Source organism: Gopherus flavomarginatus, chromosome 16 (assembly GCF_025201925.1).
Source record: "Gopherus flavomarginatus isolate rGopFla2 chromosome 16, rGopFla2.mat.asm, whole genome shotgun sequence".
Lineage (NCBI taxonomy): Eukaryota > Metazoa > Chordata > Testudines > Testudinidae > Gopherus > Gopherus flavomarginatus.
Genome location: NC_066632.1, coordinates 4,027,335 through 4,048,973, shown reverse-complemented (window position 1 = coordinate 4,048,973; position 21,639 = coordinate 4,027,335). Strand labels below are relative to the sequence as shown.

General features: G+C 65.7%; 1 protein-coding gene and 1 long non-coding RNA gene across 8 annotated transcripts; one reads left to right on the top strand and one right to left on the bottom strand.

Annotated features, from left to right (window-relative positions):
* Window positions 1-2,355: 2,355 nt before the first annotated feature.
* On the bottom strand, window positions 2,356-21,215 carry ODAD3 (outer dynein arm docking complex subunit 3). Of its 3 annotated transcripts, XM_050925029.1 has the most exons (14): window positions 21,149-21,215; window positions 20,275-20,878; window positions 19,770-19,891; window positions 14,822-14,899; window positions 12,946-13,128; window positions 11,559-11,660; window positions 11,184-11,309; window positions 9,537-9,659; window positions 8,818-8,979; window positions 7,649-7,809; window positions 6,337-6,493; window positions 6,082-6,237; window positions 5,847-5,931; window positions 2,357-3,256 (listed from the first exon to the last, which is right to left on the bottom strand). In XM_050925029.1, exons 2-14 carry the CDS (start codon window positions 20,357-20,359, stop codon window positions 3,129-3,131), a joined length of 1,668 nt encoding a protein of 555 aa, XP_050780986.1. In that variant the 5' UTR covers window positions 20,360-20,878; window positions 21,149-21,215; the 3' UTR covers window positions 2,357-3,128. The 3 variants fall into 3 exon arrangements, with proteins under 3 accessions (XP_050780987.1, XP_050780986.1, XP_050780985.1); XM_050925028.1 differs by lacking the exon at window positions 21,149-21,215 and having other exon boundaries at window positions 20,275-20,927; XM_050925030.1 differs by lacking the exons at window positions 11,559-11,660; window positions 21,149-21,215 and having other exon boundaries at window positions 2,356-3,256; window positions 20,275-20,928.
* On the top strand, window positions 20,570-21,214 carry LOC127035336 (uncharacterized). Of its 5 annotated transcripts, none has more exons than XR_007769714.1 (4): window positions 20,570-20,662; window positions 20,786-20,867; window positions 20,931-21,093; window positions 21,159-21,214. It is a non-coding gene; the product is annotated as an uncharacterized LOC127035336 (long non-coding RNA). The 5 variants fall into 5 exon arrangements; XR_007769716.1 differs by having other exon boundaries at window positions 20,724-20,867; window positions 21,012-21,093; XR_007769713.1 differs by having other exon boundaries at window positions 20,724-20,867; window positions 20,951-21,073.
* Window positions 21,216-21,639: the final 424 nt, after the last annotated feature.

Sequence of the window (21,639 nt, the reverse complement as noted above, 5' to 3'; positions counted from 1 at the left end):
CGCCCGCGGGGTCTGTGGGGCAGGCTCAGCTCCCAGGAGTGGGGCAGCCGGGGGCACTAAGAGCTGGGGGAGGACAGGCTGCAGGGCAAAGTCTAGTAGTTGGGGGGGGGGGTGCGGGGAGCCAGGACTCCTGGGTTCTCTTCCTGGGTGCAGCAGGGGCTGGGGCAGGACGCAGGCAGGTCTCCCCCGGTCAGAACTCGGGGGCACCTGAAACCCACTGCCCCGTCTCGCCTTCCTCCGACTCCAGGCAGGGGAGCAGGGGGCTGCGGGTCGGGATCGAGGGGCACCGGCAGGGCTGAGGTGGGGGTCCCGGGGGTGGGCAGCAGGGGGCTGCGGGTCGGGACTGAGGGGCACCGGCAGGGCTGAGGTGGGGGTCCCGGGGGTGGGTAGCAGGGGGCTGCGGGTCGGGACTGAGGGGCACTGGCAGGGCTGTGAGGTGGGGGTCCCGGGGGTGGGCAGCAGGGGGCTGCGGGTCGGAATTGAGGGGCACCGGAAGGGCTGAGGTGGGGGTCACAGGGGTGGGCAGCAGGGGGCTGCGGGTCGGGATCGAGGGGCACCGGCAGGGCTGAGGTGGGGGTCCCAGAGGTGGGCAGCAGGGGGCTGTGGGTCGGGATTGAGGGGCACCGGCAGGGCTGAGATGGGGGTCCCAGGGGTGGGGAGCAGGGGGCTGTGGATTGGGATTGAGGGGCACCGGCAGGGCTGAGGTGGGGGTCCCAGGGGTGGGCAGCAGGGGTCTGCGGATCGGGATCGAGGGGCACCGGCAGGGCTGAGGTGGGGGTCCCAGGGGTGGGCAGCAGGGGGCTGTGGGTCGGGATTGAGGGGCACCGGCAGGGCTGAGATGGGGGTCAGCAACAGGGGGCTGCGGGTCGGGATTGAGGGGCACTGCAGGGCTGAGGTGGGGGTCCCAGGGGTGGGGAGCAGGGGGCTGTGGGTTGGGATTGAGGGGCACCGGCAGGGCTGTGAGGTGGGGGGAGCCCAGAGCTGCAATCTGTGGTTCACACTGAATGGGGGGGGGGGCACCTTGCCCGAGGCTGGGGGAGCGGCTGAGTTTCTGGTCCCGGGAGCAGATGCCCCCCGGGGGTCACAGCTCTGGCATTCGGGGCGGGGGGCAGGAGAGTTCCTGGGGACCACGGGCTGAGGGGGGCATGTCTCAGTGGGCCCCACGCCTCAGGGCCGCTCGCTGCCCGCGGGGAACCCACTCCCGTCCCCCACTTTGTCACAGCTGATCGCCCTGGCCAGCCTCTCCTGAGGGGCACGGGGATTATTTGGGGGTACAGCAGCCTGGCCCCCCAGCTTCCCTTCCAGCCTGGCTTCCTCTCTGCCTGGGGCAGCCTCCCTTGCTGCCCCTGTGCCCCCGCCAGTTCTGCCCCCGGGGTTGGTATCATGCTGGGCATGGGACACTCCTGCCTCCGCTCCCAGGGGCACTCGCCCAGCAGCACGGAGCCGGGGGCAGAGCCTCCTCAGAGAGGAGCCGTTACGAGCCTCCCTTTCTGATGGGGAAACTGAGGCGCGTGGGGGTGGAAGCTGGGCACACCGGCTCTCTGGGATCAGAGCCTGGTGCCAGGATCAGGCGGGTGGAGGCTCCTGGGGCCGGGGTGAAGCAGAGCCCAGTGGGGATCAAACCTTTGCTGCTGGCGCCCCACCCCCCGGGCCAAGCAGGGGCTGCAGCCAAGAGAGGGCGACCCTTGGTCGCTGCAACCAGCCCCAGGGCGGCACTAGGGGGCGCTGTGCTGTGGGGCGGGGGCTCAGCAGGGGGCGCTAGGCTGTGGAGGCTCAGCAGGGGGCACTCTCCCGGGCAGTCAGCACTGGCCCCAGGGTGGCACTAGGGGGCGCTGGGCTGTGGGGCAGGAGCTCAGCAGGGGGCACTCTCCCGGGCAGTCAGTGCTGGCCCCAGGACAGCACTAGGGGGCGCTAGGCTGTAGGGAGCAGGGTGGGGGCTCAGCAGGGGGCACTCTCCCAGGCAGTCAGCGCTGGCCCCAGGGTGGCACTAGGGGGCGCTGGGCTGTGGGGCAGGAGCTCAGCAGGGGGCACTCTCCCGGGCAGTCAGCGCTGGCCCCAGGGTGGCACGAGGGGGCGCTGGGCTGTGGAGGCTCAGCAGGGGGCGCTGGGCTGTGGAGGCTCAGTAGGGGGCGCTCTCCCTTGCAGTCAGTGCTGACCCCAGAGCCCCAGGGTGGCACTAGGGGGTGCTGTGCCGTGGGGCGGGGGCTCAGCAGGGGGCGCTTACCCGGGCGGTTAGTGCTGGCCCCAGGGCGACACTAGGGGGCGTTGGGTTGTGGAGGCTCAGCAGGGGGCGCTCTCCCGGGCAGTCAGCACTGGCCCCAGGGTGGCACAAGGGGGTACTGTGCCGTGGGACAGGGGCTCAGCAGGGGGGGCTCTCCCAGGCAGTCAGCACTGGCCCCAGGGTGGCACGAGGGGGTGCTGTGCCGTGGGACGGGGGCTCAGCAGGGGGCGCTCTCCCAGGCAGTCAGCGCTGGCTCCAAGACCCCAGGGTGGCACTAGGGGGCGCTAGTCACGCCGAATGCCCCTTGCCGCCCCATGCCTCATGGGGGAGGGGATGCCCATCACACGCACCAAGCCAGGGGCTGCTCTGCCCGAGGGGCTTTATTGAATCCCACACGGCACACAGGGGTCAGCGGGGGGCTTGGGGGTCCCAGCGCGGAGGCGGGAAGCTCTGGGGCAGCGCTCGAGGCAGCAGGGAGCGCGAGAGGCCCAGGCTGGGGGGCACGATTCACCCACTGCCTGCGGGGGGGGGGGGAGCAGGGGGAGGGGAGGGGCCCAGGCGTGCTGCTCCCCGGCCTGAGGGGTCGCTGTGGGGCAGCTCCCCATCCTCCACGACTGGCTCAGGTCCCTGGCTAGGCCCAGGGGCAGCCCTGACCTTCACACTACCCCCCCCCGAGGGCAGGAGCTCTGTGGGGCTGGGGCTGCCGCCCCACTAACCCTGGGCCCCCGACCCACGGCGGGGCTAGAGAGGCCGCCGTGGGGGGTTGCTGGGATCAGGGCGCCCAGCCGCCAGCTGTAGAGGGCACGGCTTTGAGGGGAGGGTCCTAGGCTGGAGCCGGCTGGGCTTTAACCCCCTAGCCCTGGGGGGGGCTGAGCGAGCCCCCCAGGGCGCCCCCCAGCCTGGCCGGCTACGGCTTCGCCTCCTTCTTCTTGGGCCGGCTGCGGCGCTTGGTCCTGGCTTCGATGAGCTGCTGGGACTGGCGCTTGAGTGCGGCCCGGGTCACCACGTCGCCCTCGTCGCCGCTGGCTTCCTCCTCTGGGGCAGAGATGGGGGGGCTGGTGGGGGGCAGAGCGACGCTGCGCCCCCCCACTCCCACGCCTGGCACTGCCGGCCGGACTTGGCCCCGCCCCATCCCCACACCCTGCCCGCTCCCCTGCCCCCCAGCGCCATCCCACCTCGCCCCCGCCCCATCCCCGCCCCCACACCCTGCCAGCTCCCCTCCCCCCCAGTGCCACCCTACCTGTCCCCCCAGCCCCTCCACCTCGCCCCCACCCCATCCCCGCCCCCACACCCTGCCAGCTCCCCTCCCCCCCAGCGCCCCTCCACCTCGCCCCCGCCCCATCCCCGCCCCCACACCCTGCCAGCTCCCCTCCCCCCCAGTGCCACCCCACCTCTCCCCCCAACTCCCCACATTCCACCTCGCCCCCACCCCATCCCCGCACCCACACCCTGCCAGCTCCCCTCCCCCCAAGCACCACCCCACCTCTCCCCCCAGCGCCTCTCAACCTCGCCCCCACCCCATCCCCGCACTCATACCCTGCCAGCTCCCCTCCCCCCAGCGCCACCCCACCTCTCCCCCACCCCATCCCCACCCCCACAACCTGCCAGCTCCCCTCCCCCTCCAGTGCCACCCCACCTCGCCCCCGCCCCATCCCCGCCCCCACACCCTGCCAGCTCCCCTCCCCAGCGCCACCCCACCTCTCCCCCAGCACCCCTCCACCTCGCCCCCGCCCCATCCCCACACCCACACCCTGCCAGCTCCCCTCCCCCCAAGCACCACCCCACCTCTCCCCCCAGCGCCTCTCAACCTCTCCCCCACCCCATCCCCGCCCCCACAACCTGCCAGCTCCCCTCCCCCTCCAGTGCCACCCCACCTCGCCCCCGCCCCATCCCCGCCCCCACACCCTGCCAGCTCCCCTCCCCAGCGCCACCCCACCTCTCCCCCAGCACTCCTCCACCTCGCCCCCGCCCCATCCCCACACCCACACCCTGCCAGCTCCCCTCCCCCCAAGCACCACCCCACCTCTCCCCCCAGCGCCTCTCAACCTCGCCCCCACCCCATCCCCGCACCCACACCCTGCCAGCTCCCCTCCCCCCCAGTGCCACCCCACCTCTCCCCCACCCCATCCCCGCCCCCACACCCTTCCAGCTCCCCTCCCCCCCAGTGCCACCCCAACTCTCCCCCCAACTCCCCACACTCCACCGCGCCCCCACCCCATCCCCGCACCCACACCCTGCCAGCTCCCCTCCCCCCCAGTGCCACCCCACCTCTCCCCCCAGCGCCCCTCAACCTCGCCCCCACCCCATCCCCGCACCCACACCCTGCCAGCTCCCCTCCCCCTCAGTGCCTCCCCACCTCTCCCCCCAGCGCCCCTCAACCTCGCCCCCGCCCCATCCCTGCACCCACACCCTGCCAGCTCCCCTCCCCCCAGTGCCACCCCACTTCTCCTCCACCCGATCCCCGCCTCCACAACCTGCCAGCTCCTCTCCCCCCCAGTGCCACCCCACCTCTCCCCCCAACTCCCCACACTCCACCTTGCCCCCACCCCATCCCCGCACCCACACCCTGCCAGCTCCCCTCCCCCCCAGTGCCACCCCACCTCTCCCCCACCCCATCCCCGCCCCCACAACCTGCCAGCTCCCCTCCCCCTCCAGTGCCACCTCACCTCTCCCCCACCCCATCCCCGCCCCCACACCCTGCCAGCTCCCCTCCCCCCCAGCGCCACCCCACCTCTCCCCCCAGCGCCCCTCAACCTCGCCCCCACCCCATCCCACACCCACACCCTGCCAGCTCCCCTCCCCCCCCAGTGCCACCCCACCTCTCCCCCACCCCCACACCCTGCCAGCTCCCCTCCCCCCCAGTGCCACCCCACCTATCCCCCCAGCCCCTCCACCTCGCCCCCATCCCATCCCCACCCCCACACCCTGCCAGCTCCCCTCCCCCCCAGTGCCACCCCACCTCTCCCCCAGCGCCCCTCCACCTCGCCCCCACCCCATCCCCGCCCCCACACCCTGCCAGCTCCCCTCCCCCCCCAGTGCCACCCCACCTCTCCCCCCAACTCCCCACACTCCACCTCGCCCCCACCTCATCCCCGCACCCACACCCTGCCAGCTCCCCTCCCCCCCAGTGCCACCCCACCTCTCCCCCAGCGCCCCTCCACCTCACCCCGCCCCATCCCAGCACCCACACCCTGCCAGCTCCCCTCCCCCCGTGCCACCCCACCTCTCCCCCAGCCCCCTCCACCTTGCCCTCACCCCATCCCCGCACCCACAACCTGCCAGCTCCCCTCACCCCCAGTGCCACCCCACCTCTCCCCCCAACTCCCCACACTCCACCTTGGCCCCACCCCATCCCCGCACCCACACCCTGCCAGCTCCCCTCACCCCCACAGTGCCACCCCACCTCTCCCCCCAGCTCCCCACTCCCAGTCCCCCCACTCCATCCCTGCCCCCACACCCTGCTTCCAACCTTGCCAGCTCCCCTCACCCCACAGTACCCCCAGTGCCACTCCACTTCTCCCCCCACCCACTCCCAGCCCCCCCCACTCCACCCCACCTCACCCCCAGCCCACACGCACCTTTGCCTCCTCCAACCTGGAACTGACCCATCCCCGCCCACACTCACCGTAGTACATGTCCTGCTTCTGGGAGACGGGCAGCTTCACCCGGACGTTGGCGCTGGGCAGACGCCCCTCCAGGTTAGCGTAGAACTGCAGGAGAGGGCAGCATCAGTGCGGCCGGCGGGGGTGGGAGGCCTGGCCCAGCCCAGGGTGGGGGAGGCTGGATGGGCCCGGGGGCAGCTCCAGTGAGGTGGGGCTGGCGGGGAGGGGGGGGAAAGGGGAGCCCTGTCCCGAGCCCACCTCCTCCTCGGTGATTTTCTGCAGCAGCTCCCTCTGGTCGTGGTCGCTCAGCTCAGCCAGCACCTGGAGCAGCTTCTCCTCCGTCTCCGCCAGCAGCTCCAGCACGTAGTCACCGGCAGCCTTGTCCGGTGGGGCCCCAGCAAAGCGCCCGCTCTCCTGGAAGGACAACAGGCCCACCGCATGGGGGAAACTGAGGCACGAGAGCGGGAAGGGACTAGCCCAAGGTCAGAGGCTATGTCAGTGGTGCTCGCTCACCAGCCAGATGTGCTGCACCTTGCTGGCCAGGTGCTCCACGCCCGCCTTGGCCACCAGCAGCACCCGCGTCACCTTGTCCAGCTGCCGCTTAGCCGTGTCACGCTGCATCTCCTCCTGGCGCAGGTGAGCCTGCAGCTCCTCCAGCAGGCGCTGGGCCCTGGGCAGGGGGCAGGTGGGCATCAGGGCTGTGGGTACTGCCTACCCCGGGGCAGGGCAGGGACAGAGAGCTCCTGCCCTTAGCTCCGGCGAACACAGCGGGGAGCTCTTGCTCCCAGTCCCGTCCCCCCTGCTCTAACCACTGGCCCGTTTCCCTCCCAGTGCTGGAGACAGAACCCAGGAGTCCTGCCACCCAGACCCCACCCCCCATCCCCACTCTAACCACTGGCCCCCACTCCCCTCCCAGAGCTGGAGACAGAACCCAGGAGTCCTGCCCCCCAGCCCCCCAACCCCACTCTAACCACTGGCCCCCACTCCCCTCCCAGGGCTGGAGACAGAACCCAGGCGTCCTGCCACCCAGCCCCCCAACCCCCACTCTAACCACTGGCCCCCACTCCCCTCCCAGAGTTGGGGACAGAACCCAGGAGTCCTGCCAACCAGCCCCCTCCCCCACTCTAACCACTGGCCCCACTCCTCTCCCAGAGCTGGAGACAGAACCCAGGAGTCCGGCCACCCAGACACCACCCCCCACCCCCACTCTAACCACTGGCACCCACTCCCCTCTCAGAGCTGGAGACAGAACCCAGGAGTCCGGCCACCCAGACACCACCCCCCACCCCCACTCTAACCACTGGCACCCACTCCCCTCTCAGAGCTGGAGACAGAGCCCAGGCGTCCTGCCACCCAGCCCCCCAACCCCCACTCTAACCACTGGCCCCCACTCCCCTCCCAGAGCTGGAGACAGAACCCAGGAGTCCTGCCACCCAGCCCCCCAACCCCCACTCTAACCACTGGCCCCCACTTCCCTCCCAGGGCTGGAGACAGAACCCAGGAGTCCTGCCACCCAGCCCCCCGACCCCCACTCTAACCACTGGCCCCCACTTCCCTCCCAGGGCTGGAGACAGAACCCAGGCGTCCTGCCACCCAGCCCCCCAACCCCCACTCTAACCACTGGCCCCCACTTCCCTCCCAGGGCTGGAGACAGAACCCAGGAGTCCTGCCACCCAGCCCCCCAACCCCCACTCTAACCACTGGCCCCCACTCCCCTCTGGCAGCTGAGAACTGACTCCCAAAGAGCCCTCCCCCCCCACGCACTGAAGGGCTGGGGAGTGGGCTCCTGCCTCTACACACCAGTGGGGGGGGGTTGGCAGCTCACCCCATCACCCGGGCCTCCCCCGAGTAGGTGAGGCCCTGCAGCTCGGCCTGCAGCGCCTCCTCCTCCTCCCGCAGATGCACCAGGGCCTCCTCGTTCTTCGTGGTCAGCTGCTCCAGCTGCTGGAAAGTGTCTCCTTGGGCCAGGAACCGTCTCACCACATCCTGCCCAGAGGGGTGTGGGGGGTGTTAGAGCCCCCCAGGGCCATGGCCAGGCCCTTTCTAAAACGCAGCCACCTCTGGAGAGGGTGGAAGGGGCCTGGGAGGCAGGACTCCTGGGTTCTCTCCCCCACTCTCGGAGGGGAGTGGGGTCTGGTGGTTAGAGCAGGAAGGGGCTGGGAGCCAGGACTCCTGGGTTCTCTCCCCAGCTCTGGGATGGGAGTGAGATCTAGTGGCTACAGCGAGAGTGGGGAGGGCTCTGCTGTCCCACCACCAAAGAGAATCAGTGTGTGGGGCGACACAAGGGCACTTTGGTGCCCAGCTGGCAGGGACAGCCATGGGCCTGGCACCCCTGGCCACCCGACTGCTCACTGTCCCCGGCAGGGGGCCGGCGCCCGCGGCTCTTCCCGCTCCGGCTCTGGCAGGGGAAGCCGATACCTGAGAGAGCTTGGCTGTCAGCCCGCCGTCGCCATGGCAGCGGCTCCGGGTGAGCGGCGTGGGGTGGGCGTGAAGGAGACCGGCCCGCTGGCACTGCCCGGCTTCCCAAGGACCTTGGGAGGTGGCACTGCCCCTCCTCCCCAGAGACAGGGAGCTGGGAGGTGGGGCCCCGCAGGCCACAGGCCCAAGGTCAAAGCCTCCTGGGTTGGGAGGCGATGCCCCCCCCAGCTGCCGAGGGGGAGCTGGCGCGTGACTGGCGGAGGTCGAATGATGGGCAGGTTGTTTGGCTCGTGGAGGCACGGGCTGGAGAAGGAAATGGGACTGGCAACAGGGCCCCCCCTCGCTACCCCTGGATCGGGACCAAGGCCTATGTCATGGGGGGTTAGAGCCAGGACTCCTGGGTTCTGTTCATGGCTCAGGGAGGTAGTGGCACCCAATGGTTAGAGCAGAGGGCTGGGAGCCAGGACTCTGGGAGGGGAGTGTGTCCTAGTGGTTAGAGCCTGCGGTGGTTTCGGCTGGGCCGTGCCGGGGACCAGGGGGGTGCTGACAGGGGCAGAGCCTTCCTCAGCCTCTCACTCTGGAGTTGGTGACACCAGTGGCCACTTTGATCTTCTCGAAGGTCTCCTCCACCGCCGCCGCCGTGCCCAGCAGCTGCTTGGCGCGGAGGCCGGTGCCCTTGCTGCGCTGGGCGTCGCTCAGCAGCTCCTCCGTCTGCAGGGGCAGGCGCTCCCGCAGGGCCTGGGGACAGACATGTTGCTCAGAGCTCCCCACAGGCAGGCCAGGGCCAGGTCGCTGCCCTCACGAGGCCCTGGGTTCAAATCCCGCCCCGGGCTGCAGCGGCTTGGCCAGTCCGCGTGAAATAAGCCAGGGGGCTGACACCCTGCCCTCCGCCGGCTTTGTGGGGGAGATGCTGACCGCGCTCCCCCTGCCCCCTGCTGGCCGTGCGGAGGGGAGGCTGACCGGTGAGTGGAAGCCTGGATTGCCGCCTGCGGTGCCATTCATGGGACAGGCCTGAACCCCTATGGGTGGCCCTGGGTCCAAGGCAGAAGGTGCCTCCCCCCATCCCCCACTGCCTGCAGCTGAGTAGACACATGGGGAGAGGGGGCTGGCATGAGGCACTGCTATGGTGGGAGCGGAGGGGGGCTAGTGGCCAGAGCAGGGGGCTGGGAGCCAGGACTCCTGGGTTCTCTCCCAGCTCTGGGAGGCGAGTGGGGCTAACAGTTATGAGCTGGGGTTGCTCTGCTGGGGAGCTACTGCTGTCCAGGGTGGGTGCCATGTACCCTCCCCAGCCTTACCCGTCTCTCTGCCCGCTCATTGTGTGCTCTCCTCTCTTCCGCCTGCTTCTTCAGCGCCATTAGCTTCAGCTCCCACATCTGCCTGTCCCGGTAGACGCTGTCTTCTTGGAGCTGGAGCTGCTCCTGGACGGGGGGCAGTTAACGCTGGGTCAGCCCCCGGGGAAAAGCCGGAGTGCAGGTCAAAGATCAGTCCAGCACACGCTGCTGGTCACAAGGCCCCAGGTGGGTACCGGGTGGGACGGGCACCCGGGTCTGAGGTGGGACGGAGCGGGCGCGTACCAGCCAGGACGGGCACCAGGGTCTGAGCTGGGACGGAGCAGGTGGGTACCGGCTGGGACGGACGCCAGGGTCTGAGCTGGGACGGAGCAGGTGGGTACCAGCTGGGACGGACCCCTGGGTCTGAGGTGGGACGGAGCGGATGGGTACCGGCCAGGACGGGCCCCCGGGTCTGAGCGGGTGGATACCGGCAGGGACGGGTGCCAGGGTCTGAGCTGGGACGGAGCAGGTGGGTACCAGCAGGGACCGGCCCCCAGGTCTGATCTGGGACGGAGCGGGTGGGTACCGGCCGGGATGGGCCCCCGGGTTTGAGCTGGGACGGAGCGGGTGGGTACCGGGCGGGACGAGCCCCAAGGTCTGAGCTGGGATGAAGCGGGAGAGTACCAGCCAGGACAGGCCCCCAGGTCTGAGCTGGGATGGAGCAGATGGGTACCGGCCAGGACGCGAGCCCAGGTCTGCGCTGGTATGGAGCAGGTGGGTACCGGCCGGCACCAGCCCCCAGGTCTGAGCTGGGATGGAGCAGGTGGGTACCGGCCAGGACGGGACCCTAGGTCTGAGCTGGGACAGAGCGGATGGGTACCGGCCAGGACGGGCACCCAGGTCTGAGCTGGGACGGAGCGGATGGGTACTGGCCAGCACCGGCCCCCGTGTCTGAGCTGGGACAGAGCGGGTGGGTGCTGGCCAGGAGGGTGCCTGGGTCTGAGCTGGAACGGAGCGTGTGGTGCTGGGCGGGATGGGCCCCCGGGTCTGAGCTGGGACGGAGTGGGCGGGTACCGGCTGGGATGGGCGCCAGGGTCTGAGCTGGGACGGAGCAGGTGGGTACCGGCTGGGACGGGAGCCCAGTCTGAGCTGGGACAGAGCAGGTGGGTACCGGCCGGCCCCGGCCCCTGGGCCTGAGCTGGGACGGAGTGGGTAGGTACCAGCCGGCACTGGCCCCCGGGCCTGAGCTGGGACGGAGTGGGTAGGTACCAGCCAGCACCAGCACCTGAGGCTGAGCTGAGACAGAGCGGGTGGGTGCTGGCTGGGATGGGCGCCCAGGTCTGAGCTGGGATGGAGCGTGTGGGTGCTGGGCGGGATGGGCCCCCTGGTCTGAGCTGGGATGGAGCGTGTGGGTGGGTACCAGCTGCAATGGGCCCATGGGTCTGACCTGGGTTACTGGGCTAGAATAACCCACTGGCCTGACCTGCTGCAGGATGGAGGAATCCCCACCTCGATGCCCCAGGGGTCTCATCTGCCTTGGTGGCCCCCATCCCTGCCTTTCCCCCAACCCGACAGCCCCACAACGCTCCATCTCCTGGCAGCTCCCTGCCCACACCCTGGTGCCCCCCATCCCCTGCCCACACCCTGGTGCCCCTTGTCCCCTGCCCATACCCTGGCAGCATCCCGCGTGGCCTGTGCCTCTGTGTTCATCGCTTGCAGGCCATGGAGCTCATGGTGCAATCGCAGGATCTCAGCTTCCAGCGTGTCCAGCTGGGTCTGGGCCGTCAAGCTCTCCTCCTGGGGGGGAGACAGTGTCAGTTCCCCCCCCCGCCCCGCTGTGCTCCCGAGGGCAGGGACATGCTTGGATTGGAGCCAACCCCAGGGCACCTGGACTCAACCCTGCGGGTCCCCGGGGGGGGCCTCGGCCAGGATCCCACCGCTCCGAATCCACAAGCTGGAGGTGTGTGGGGGGAGCAGGCCCTGACCCCAGAAGCTCAGGGGATGGAGGGGGATTTCTCTGTCCAGCCCACGCCCGGCAGCCCCCACCTGCATGTGAGCTTTGAGCTGGCGGTACAGGCCGGTGACATGCTCTGCCTCCTCCACCTTCAGCCGGGCTTTCTCCAGCTGGTTCTCCAGCCGGCGCAGGGTCTGGGCGGGGAGATGAACGGCGCTGAATGAGCTGCCCACACACAGCGGGGCACTGATCCGCGCAGGAGCCAGGCCCAGGGACTCCCCTGCTTTGGATCAGGCTGTGGGGAGCCCCTCCTTGCCCTCCCCAGGCAGCTGAGGGACCCCATGCCCCCAGAGCGGGCTGAACCAAACCCTCAGACTCTGGGCCTGAGCTGGGACGGAGCAAGTAGGTACCGGCCGACACCAGCTCTTACGGCCCCGGCAGGCAGCAGAGCCAGCTGGTTGGGAGGAGCCGGTGCCCATCCCGGAGCCCAGGGCACCCTCCTGTCATGCCCTCTGGGCCTGCTGCAGGGCAACCCCGGGCGCCAGGGCCAGTTTGATCCCCAAATACCCCCCACACTCCGTGTTTTAGAAACAGCCGCATCTGCCGTTTATTTAGCAAACAGAGAAGCCGTGATCTCGCCGGACACCAGGCAACCTGGGGCAGGGCGGGCAGCTCTCAGCACTGCAGGAGGGGCAGGTTACGCCCCCTCCCTGCTGCCCGTGCCGACTCCTGGCAGCAAATGACTCATGCTTGCATAGGGGGGGGTAGCTTCCCTTGTCCCTCCCAGAGGCTCATGTGAAGGAGGCTCTGGTCCAGAATTCCAGAGACCAGGGTTCTAGTCCCAGCTCAGCCACGACCCCGCTCCATGCCTCAGTTTCCCCACCCATGAAACAGGGCCAGAGATTCTGACCCTGAAAACTGGGGCGGGCCTATGAGAGCAGTGAGGGGCTCTGTCTCCCTCCAGTGGCTGGTCTGTGTCGCAGGTTTAGGAATCTGCTGCAGCCACTATGCTCAGACAGGAGAGGTGCCTATCCACTAGGCCACGCTGCCCCCCCCGGTCTTACAAGAGAGACATGAGGGGGCGGGGAGAGACAAGGGGAGCCCAAGGACACAGTGAGAGGTTAGCGGCCAGCAGGCTGGGCGGTGCCCAGCCAACAAAGTGGCCAATGGTTTGTGACTTCCCTGGGCTGATCCGCCTTCCCCACCCATTGAGGCAGGAGCTGGTTCCAGAGCCTCCCCGCCTTCCTTGCCCCCACACTCTGAGCATTAGCCAGGCCAGAGATCCCGTAATACATCTACTATTAGCGTACAGCGCCTGGCACAATGGTGTCCTGGGAACTATTGTAATACACCTAATAAATCACATTCAGCCCAGAAACGAACCTCCCCCTCCAGCTAAAGCATTGAGTGCTGAGAGGGTGAGTGCCGTGCTGGGGTCAGTGTGAGCCCCCCAGACTCCACCCAAAACCCCCCTCTCACCTTGGCTGCCTCCGCATCCCCTTCCTCCACCACCGCCTGGGAGCCCCGGGCCTCCTGCACCTTGGAGTCGTACTGCAGCTGCAGCTCCTCCAGCCGCCGCTTCCTCACCTCCACCTGGTGCTTCAGGTCGTTGAGCCGGTTGATCTTCTCGCAGAGCCGGTGGTTGATGACCTCGATGGCGCCCTCAGGAGGAGGGAAAGGGCAAATTGCACAGGGGGGGGTGTTTTCCGGGCAGCATCTCAGCTCCCACTGAAATCACCCCACCAATCCGTCGCCCTCAACTGGGCTCAGAGCTTCCCACCCACAGCCCCCTGCTATCCCAGACCTGCCCCCCTAGCTCTGCCAGTGCCCCTCAATCCCACCCGCAGCCCCCTGCTATCCCAGACCTGCCCCCCCAGCTCTGCCAGTGCCCCTCAATCCCACCCGCAGCCCCCTGCTATCCCAGACCTGCCCCCCTAACTCTGCCAGTGCCCCTCAATCCCGACCGGCAGCCCCCGCTATCCCAGCCCTGCTCCCCAGATCTTCTAGTGCCCCTCGATCCCACCCACCGCCTCCTGCTATCTGAGCCCTGCTCCCCAGATCTTCTAGTGCCCCTCGATCCCGACCCACAGCCCCCTGCTATCCCAGACCTGCCCCCCCAGCTCTGCCAGTGCCCCTCAATCCCACCCACAGCCCCCTGCTATCCCAGACCTGACCCCCCAGCTCTGCCAGTGCCCCTCAATCCCGACCCGCAGCCCCCTGCTATCCCAGACCTGCCCCCCCAGCTCTGCCAGTGCCCCTCAATCCCACCCACAGCCCCCTGCTATCCCAGACCTGCCCCCCCAGCTCTGCCAGTGCCCCTCAATCCCACCCACAGCCCCCTGCTATCCCAGACCTGACCCCCCAGCTCTGCCAGTGCCCCTCAATCCCGACCCGCAGCCCCCTGCTATCCCAGCCCCATCCCCGCAGATCTTCTAGTGCCCCTCGATCCCACCCACAGCCTCCTGCTATCCGAGCCCTACTCCCTAGATCTTCTAGTGCCCCTCAATCCCGACCCACAGCCCCCTGCTATCCCAGACCTGCCCCCCCAGCTCTGCCAGTGCCCCTCAATCCCACCCACAGCCCCCTGCTATCCCAGACCTGCCCCCCCCAGCTCTGCCAGTGCCCCTCAATCCCGACCCGCAGCCCCCTGCTATCCCAGCCCTGCTCCCCAGATCTTCTAGTGCCCCTCGATCCCACCCACAGCCTCCTGCTATCCGAGCCCTACTCCCTAGATCTTCTAGTGCCCCTCAATCCCGACCCACAGCCCCCTGCTATCCCAGACCTGCCCCCCCAGCTCTGCCAGTGCCCCTCAATCCCACCCACAGCCCCCTGCTATCCCAGACCTGCCCCCCCAGCTCTGCCAGTGCCCCTCAGTCCCGACCCGCAGCCCCCTGCTATCCCAGCCCTGCTCCCCAGATCTTCTAGTGCCCCTCAGTCCCAACCTGCAGTCCCCTGCTATTCCAGACCTGCCCCCCCAAATCTTATAGCGCCCCTCAATCCCACCCGCAGCCCCCTCCTAGCCCAGCTCTGGGCTCCCCCTAGTTCTGCCAACCCCTCACTCCCGATCCACTGCCCCTTGCTATCCCAGCCCTGCCTCCCTCAGATCTTCTAGTGCCCCTCAATCCCACCCACAGCCCTTTGCTAGCCCAGCCCTGCCCCCACAGCTCTGCCAGCCCCTCTCACTCCCGACCCACAGCCCCCTGCTATCCCGGCCCTGCGCTCCCCACACCTTGACTAATGCCCAATTTCTCTCTTTTTCTGTCCTAGAAACGTGGGCCAGGTGATTGCTCATCCATAGCCTTGACCAGCTGGGCTGTCAGCCTGGCACGAATGATGGCACAAAGCACCCACATACCTCTCCACTTTTATTTTTCAGCGAGGCCTTTTCGGCAGCCCGGTCCCGGAACACCTCTTTGATGATTTGTGCATCTCCCTGCAGACAAAGACATGGGTGGCAAGTTTGTAGAAATTTTGGTGGTGCCCAGAACCCGGCCCCCCAACTCCACCCCCCAAACTCCACCCCCACCTGCCTAAGGCTCTGGGAAGGGTTTGGGGGGGAAGGTCTGGGGTGCAGGTCCTAGGCTGGGGATTAGGGTGCAGGAGGGGTGCAGAGTGCAGGCTTTGGATGGAGTTTGGGTGCTGGGTGCAGGCCACAGGCTGGGGCAGGGGGTGGGTGTGCAGGAGGGGGTGAGAGGTGCAGCTTTGGGACAGAGTTTGGATGCAGGTTCTGGGCTGGGGGTGTAGGAAGGGTGAGGGGTGCAGGCTCTGGGAGGGAGTTTGGGGGTGGGAAGGGGTGTGTGGGAAAGGAGGTGGTGCACGATCTGGGAAGGAGTTTGGGGATAGGAGGGAGTGCAAGGGTGAGGGCTGTGGGGCTGAGGATGAGGGATTCATGATGCAGGACAGGGCTTAGGGCTAGGGCAGAGGGCTGGGGTGTGGGGTGAGGGCTGTGGGGCTGAGGATGAGGGGTTCATGCTGCAGGGGGTTCAGGGCTGGGGCAGAGGATCAGGGTGCGAGGGAATGAGGGTTGGGGCTGAAGATGAGGGGTTCATGCTGCGGGGGGGCTCAGGGTGGGGGCAGAGGATCAGGGTGCAGGGGGGTGAGGGCTGTGGGGCTGAGGATGAGGGGTTCATGCTGCGGGGGGGCTCAGAGCTGGGGCAGAGGGTCAGGGTGCAGGGGGATGAGGGTTGGGGCTGAGGATGAGGGGTTCATGATGTGGGGTGGCTCAGGGCTGGGGCAGAGGATCAGGGTGTGGGGGGATGAGGGTTGGGGCTGAGGATGAGGGGTTCATGATGCAGGAGGGGGCTCAGGGCTGGGGCAGATGATCAGGGTGTGGGGGGAGGAGGGTTCTGGTTGAGGCTGAGGATGAGGGGTTTATGATGTGGGGGGGGCTCAGGGCTGAGGCAGAGGATTGGGGGGGGATGAGGGCTCTGGCTGGGGATGAGGGGTTCATGCTGTAGGGGGGCTCAGGGCTGGGGCAGAGGATCAGAGTGCAGGGGGACAAGGGCTCTGGCTGGGGCTGAGGGGTTTGGGGCATTGGAGAGGCTCAGGGCTAGGGCGGAAGGGCAGGGTAAGGGCAGCCTGCCTTGCCATTAGTGCTTGGCGGGCACTAGGACCCAGGGGCAGCAGAAGCAGGTAGGGGAGAGGCACATGCTGCTTTCTGTCTGGCAGGGACGTGGCGGGGGGGGAGGCCCGTGGGGGGCTGGGGCCCGATCCTGGCAGGGCTGAGGGAGAGACCCAGCTCCAAATATTGCTGGAGCAGGACCCCCAACCCTGAATATTGCTGGAGCCCGAGCACCGCAAATGTATCTAACCCGCCACCTATGGACGAAGAGACAGCGGCAGTCACCCTCCGAGCTCCTCGGGCAACGTCACCTGTCCCAGGTGACACTTCCAGTCCCGGCACATGGCTCTGCGGAACAGATTCCTGGACACGCCTGCCCCCACTGTCCCTCAGTCCGCTGACAAGCAGACAAGGTGGGTGGCAATGTGGTAGCAGCCTGGCAACGCAGCCATGGGCCAGGGACCCATTGTGCTGAGCCCTGGACTTTATATTAGATGTATCACGGGACCACCTAGGCACCCAAGGCATGGACAGGGACCCCGTTGTGCCAGGCGCTGTATGTTATTTATTAGGTGTATTACGGTAGTGTTTAGGAACCCGTAGTGCTGGGTGCTGTATGTTATTTATTAGGTGTATTATGGCAGTGTTTAGGCACCCCAGTCATGGCGCAGGACCCATTGTGCCAGGCACTGTATCTTATTTGTTAGGTGTACTGCGGTAGTGTTTAGGACTCTGTTGTGCCAGGTACTCTATGTTATTTATTAGGTGTATTACGGTAGTGTTTAGGAGCCCATAGTGCCAGGCGCTCTATGTTATTTATTAGGTGTATTACGATAGTGTTTAGGACCCTGTTGTGCCAGGCGCTGTATATTATTTATTAGGTGTATTACGGTAGTGTTTTGGACCCTGTTGTGCCAGGGGCTGTATGTTATTTATTGGGTGTATTACGGTAGTGTTTAGGCGCCCGTAGTGCCAGGTGCTGTACAGGCACAGAATACAAAGCCAGTCCTGGCCCCCAAGAGTTTAATCTAGGTCACTGGGGGAGGGTTCAGAGAAGAGCTCTACCCGGAGTTAATTCAGGGCCATTCTGCGGCCGGCATTCTCCAGAGCTCCGCCTAGACAATCGCCATCGTCTCTCCTGGCCCTGGCGCGAGGGCTCTGAGGTACGCCAGGAGACAGCCACTCAGAGAGCCAGGCAGAGAGACGGTGCCGGCCAGCGGGCTCAGCTCACCGGCTGCTGTAGAACTGATGTGAATGAAATTGTTTTTAGTTATTCACTGTATCATTGTACCTTCTGTTCACTATTTCATTACACTTGCCATTTTACTTACAATGTAACTTCTGTTCACCATTTCGTTACACTTGCCGTTTTGCCTACATTGTAACTTCTGTGCCCTATTGTAATTCAAAACCCATTTGAAAATCTTATTCCATTTTGTGGAAGGCTTGTGCTGCAGCCTTCATTTTTGCAAGCCCTGCTGTAAATGTATTAGTTTAGTTTAGGTGTGTGAATGAGGTAGGTATGGGTGATAGAATCAACCTCCAGCAGCAGCCTGGCCTGATGAGATAAAATTCAAATACCAACGACTGAAGAGGCAGACAATAGCCCTAAACAAAGTATGAAGCATCCACCCTAAAAAGAAAAGGACAAAAGAACAATAGAAGGAAGATCAAAGCCAGGTTCAAGGCTGAAAGTCACGCCTGCAATTGACGGGTGATCAATCCAAACCCGGAAGCAGCGTGACACAGCAAGACCTATAGACTTTGAATCCAAACTAAAAGCCTATAAAAAAAGAAGGGTGAGATGAGAGACTTTGGGTAACGTTCTGCTATCAACATCGGGCGTGCACCGATGCCCCTCAACAGAGACCCGGGTCCTCCTTGTGCCCAGCTTTCCTGGCCAGTTAGCTGCCACGAGCTACGATCCCCAGCTACGAACTCAAGCTACAATCGGGACTAGTAACTATCCAGCAGCTGCAGCACATTTGGGGTGTGAGTGTGTGTGTGAGTGTATGGCGTATGTGTATAAGTATTAAGGTATTTGCTAGTAGTTATAGATTATAATAAATGTGGCATCTTTGCCTTGACCCCTAAAACGATCCTGTGTAGTTTTGTCTGTACAACACTGCTAGCTCGCGGGTGCAACAGGAGGCAGATCTCAGGCATATCCTGCTGAAGCGGATATTTGCTTTCTCCTTTTGTCACCCACAGCCTGGTGGGGAGGGCGGTGGGTGCCACCAACACTGCTCTGGAAAATCCTTGACAACAGGTAGGTGGTGGGTGAGCTGAGGCCATGGCCCATCGTGCTGACCCAAGCTGTCAGTTTGCTTCCGCCTCCCCACCTGCCTGCCTGTCGCCACCTGTCATCTCCTGTCTTATAGTTAGATTGGGAGCTCTCTGGGGCAGGGCTGGTCTCTCTGTTCTGTGTTCGTGCAGCGCCTGGCACAACGGGGTCCTGGGCCATGGCTGGGGCACCTCATCAATACTGTAATACTCCTAATAAATAATGTACAGCGCCTGACATAACGGGGTCCTGGGCCATGGCTGAGGCACCTTGGCACTACTGTAATACACCTAATAAATAACGTACAGCGCCTGGCACAACGGGGTCCTGGGTCATAGCTGGGGCACCTCATCGATACTGTAATACATCTAATAAATAATGTACAGCGCCTGACACAACGGGGTCCTGGGCCATGGCTGGGGCACCTCATCGATACTGTAATACTCCTAATAAATAACATACAGTGCCTGGCACAACGGGGTCCTGGGCCATGGCTGGGGCACCTCATCGATACTGTAATACTCCTAATAAATAACGTACAGCGCCTGACACAACGGGGTCCTGGGCCATGGCTGGGGCACCTCATCGATACTGTAATACTCCTAATAAATAACATACAGCGCCTGGCACAACGGGGTCCTGGGCCATGGCTGGGGCACCTCATCGATACTGTAATACTCCTAATAAATAACGTACAGCGCCTGACACAACGGGGTCCTGGGCCATGGCTAAGGCACCTTGGCACTACTGTAATACACCTAATAAATAACTTACAGCACCTGGCACAATGGGGTCCTGGCCATGGCTGGGGCACCTCGTCAATACTGTAATACACCTAATAAATAACCTACAGCGCCTGGCACAGTGGGCTCCTGGGCCATGGCTGCGGCCCCTAGGAACAGCTGCAATACACCTAATAACGTACAGTACCTGACACACCCTCCATCTTCACACATATTCCCCAGCTTCACATCCCTGTACTCTCCCCTGCACCCTCATACACCCCACTCCCATAGATCCTCACATCCCCCATACCCTCAAAATAACCCCCATCCACCCCCACAGACCATCATGCTCATCACCCACCCGCTCTCCCACATACACACCCCACCCACCCCCACAGACCCTCATGCTCACATCCCCTACCCACACCCCCAAAATAACCCCCACCCACCCCCATAAACCCTCACCCCCACTTATACCCCCCACATATACCCCCCACCTGCACACGCACACACACCTGCACGACCCCACGTCTTCCGCACCTCCACACCCTAATACGCTCTGCCACACCCTCCTAAACCTCCCATCCACCCAACCCCACGCAAATCCCTCAGCACTGGACCACATCAGGAGGGGGGCTGCTGCTCTCCCGCTCCCGGGCAACCGAAGAACACGCTGAAGGCAGCCATCATGCCACAGGCTCTGAGCGCCCTGCCACCTCCGGGGACCGCTCACCGCCAGGATGGCCGCCAGCTTCTTGTGCAGCTGTTTGTTCTCCTGCCGCAGGCACTGGATGGACTCCTTGTTCTTCTTGATGGTCCACTGGGAGCTCTCGTAGAAAGCTTTCCGGTCGCCCTCTACCGAGGGTGCAAAACAACCCCAAACGGGGAGTTACCACCAAGTCCAGGCAGCCGGGCCAGTGCCCGGCAGCCCCGCGGCTCTCCCAAGCTAAGCATGGCCCGGTAGGGGGACCAGACAGCAGGTGTGAACAGTCGGGACAGGGGCTGGGGGGTAATAGGAGCCTATATCAGAAAAAGACCCCAAAATCTGGACTGTCCTTATAAAATCAGGACATCTGGTCATCCTATGAGTTGAGAAGGAAGCACTGATGCAGATGGAGAGTCACACGTGGGGACCTCTCCCCCTTCTGAATGCTGACACCCGCCCTGCTCCCCCCCAGGACAGACACCCCCACCCTCACCCCCCAGTGCGTGCAAGCTGCTGCAGAACAACTACGTACCTAGGAGCTGTATCTTATTCTGCAGCTCTGAGATCTGCTCGTGGACTGGGGGCTTCACGCCCGCAGGGCCCAGCGTTGCAGGCATGGTGATTGCAGCCCCCTGGCACTAGGGAGGTGCTGGAGAGCAGGGTGGCGAGGCACAGAGGCAAGCTAGGGCGGTCAGAGGAGCACCCTGGGGCAGATGGGGGGCACACTGGGCAGAGAGAGGAGCACCTTAGAGCAGATGGGGGCAACCAGGGCAGGGAGAGGGGGCACCCTAGGACAGACAGGGGACACCCTAGAGCAGATGGGGGCACCCTAGAGAAGATGCTGGCATCCTAGGCAGGGAGAGGGGCACCCCAGGGCAGGTGGGGGACACCCTAGAGCAGGTGGGGGCACCCCAGGGCAGGTGGGGGACACCCTAAAGCAGATGGGGGCACCCCAGGGCAAATGGGGGCACTCTAGGGCAGGTGGGGGACACCCTAGGGCAGGTGGGGGCACCCCAGGGCAGATGGGGGACACCCCAGGGCAGATGGGGGACACCCCAGGGCAGATGGGGGACACCCCAGGGCAGGCGGGGGCACTCTAGGGCAGGTGGGGGCACCCTAGGGCAGGTGGGGGGCACCTCAGGGTAGGTGGGGGGCACCCCAGGGCAGGTGGGGGACACCCTAAAGCAGATGGGGGCACTCTAGGGCAGGTGGGGGACACCCTAGGGCAGGTGGGGGCACCCCAGGGTAGGCGGGGGCACTCTAGGGCAGGTGGGGGACACCCTAGGGCAGGTGGGGGCACCCCAGGGTAGGTGGGGGACACCCTAGGGCAGGTGGGGGCACCCCAGGGCAGGTGGGGGGCACCCCAGGGCAGGGAGAGGAGGCACCGTAGGACAGATGGGGGACACCCCAGGGCAGGTGGGGGCACCCCAGGGTAGGTGGGGGGCACCCTAGGGCAGGTGGGAGCACCCCAGCGGGCGGCTCCACTCCCCTCAGTGCCCCGAGCTTCCCCCGCCCCCAAGCCCCGCCGGGTCCTGCCCTGCTCCCCTGCAGCCGCCTCTCTGCCCTCCAAGGCCCTGCTCCCCATTCAACACCCTCCGCCCAGCTCGCCATGGCAACCACCCCGATACAAAGCCTCCCATTGGCCGCCACGGCGCGGGTCGGGCGGGGCATGACGGGAAGAAGGTCACCAGGCTCTGACCCGGCCTCTGTGTGGGCGCTCGGTAAGCGGGCTGCCCCATCCGCCGCCCTCCCATGGAGGAGGGGGAGACTGGAGACATCCTCTTCCCCCGCTCCGGTCCCCTTTGCTATTATTGGCTGGACCACTTCCGCCACATTCAAGGTGGCCGCTCAGGCAACACCCATCATGGTAAGAAGGAGAGAAAGGGCAGGTACTTCC

What these genes read in the sequence shown, in the direction of transcription:
- ODAD3 (XM_050925029.1), bottom strand. Translation starts at nt 20,359, where the DNA reads ATGCCTGCAACGCTGGGCCCTGCGGGCGTGAAGCCCCCAGTCCACGAG. An exon ending in GAATAAGATACAGCTCCTAG is followed by an intron (nt 19,892 to 20,274) that starts GTACGTAGTTGT and finishes CACCCTCGGTAG; the next exon opens with AGGGCGACCGGAAAGCTTTC. An exon ending in CTGGTGTCACCAACTCCAGA is followed by an intron (nt 7,810 to 8,817) that starts GTGAGAGGCTGA and finishes CCCTCTGGGCAG; the next exon opens with GATGTGGTGAGACGGTTCCT.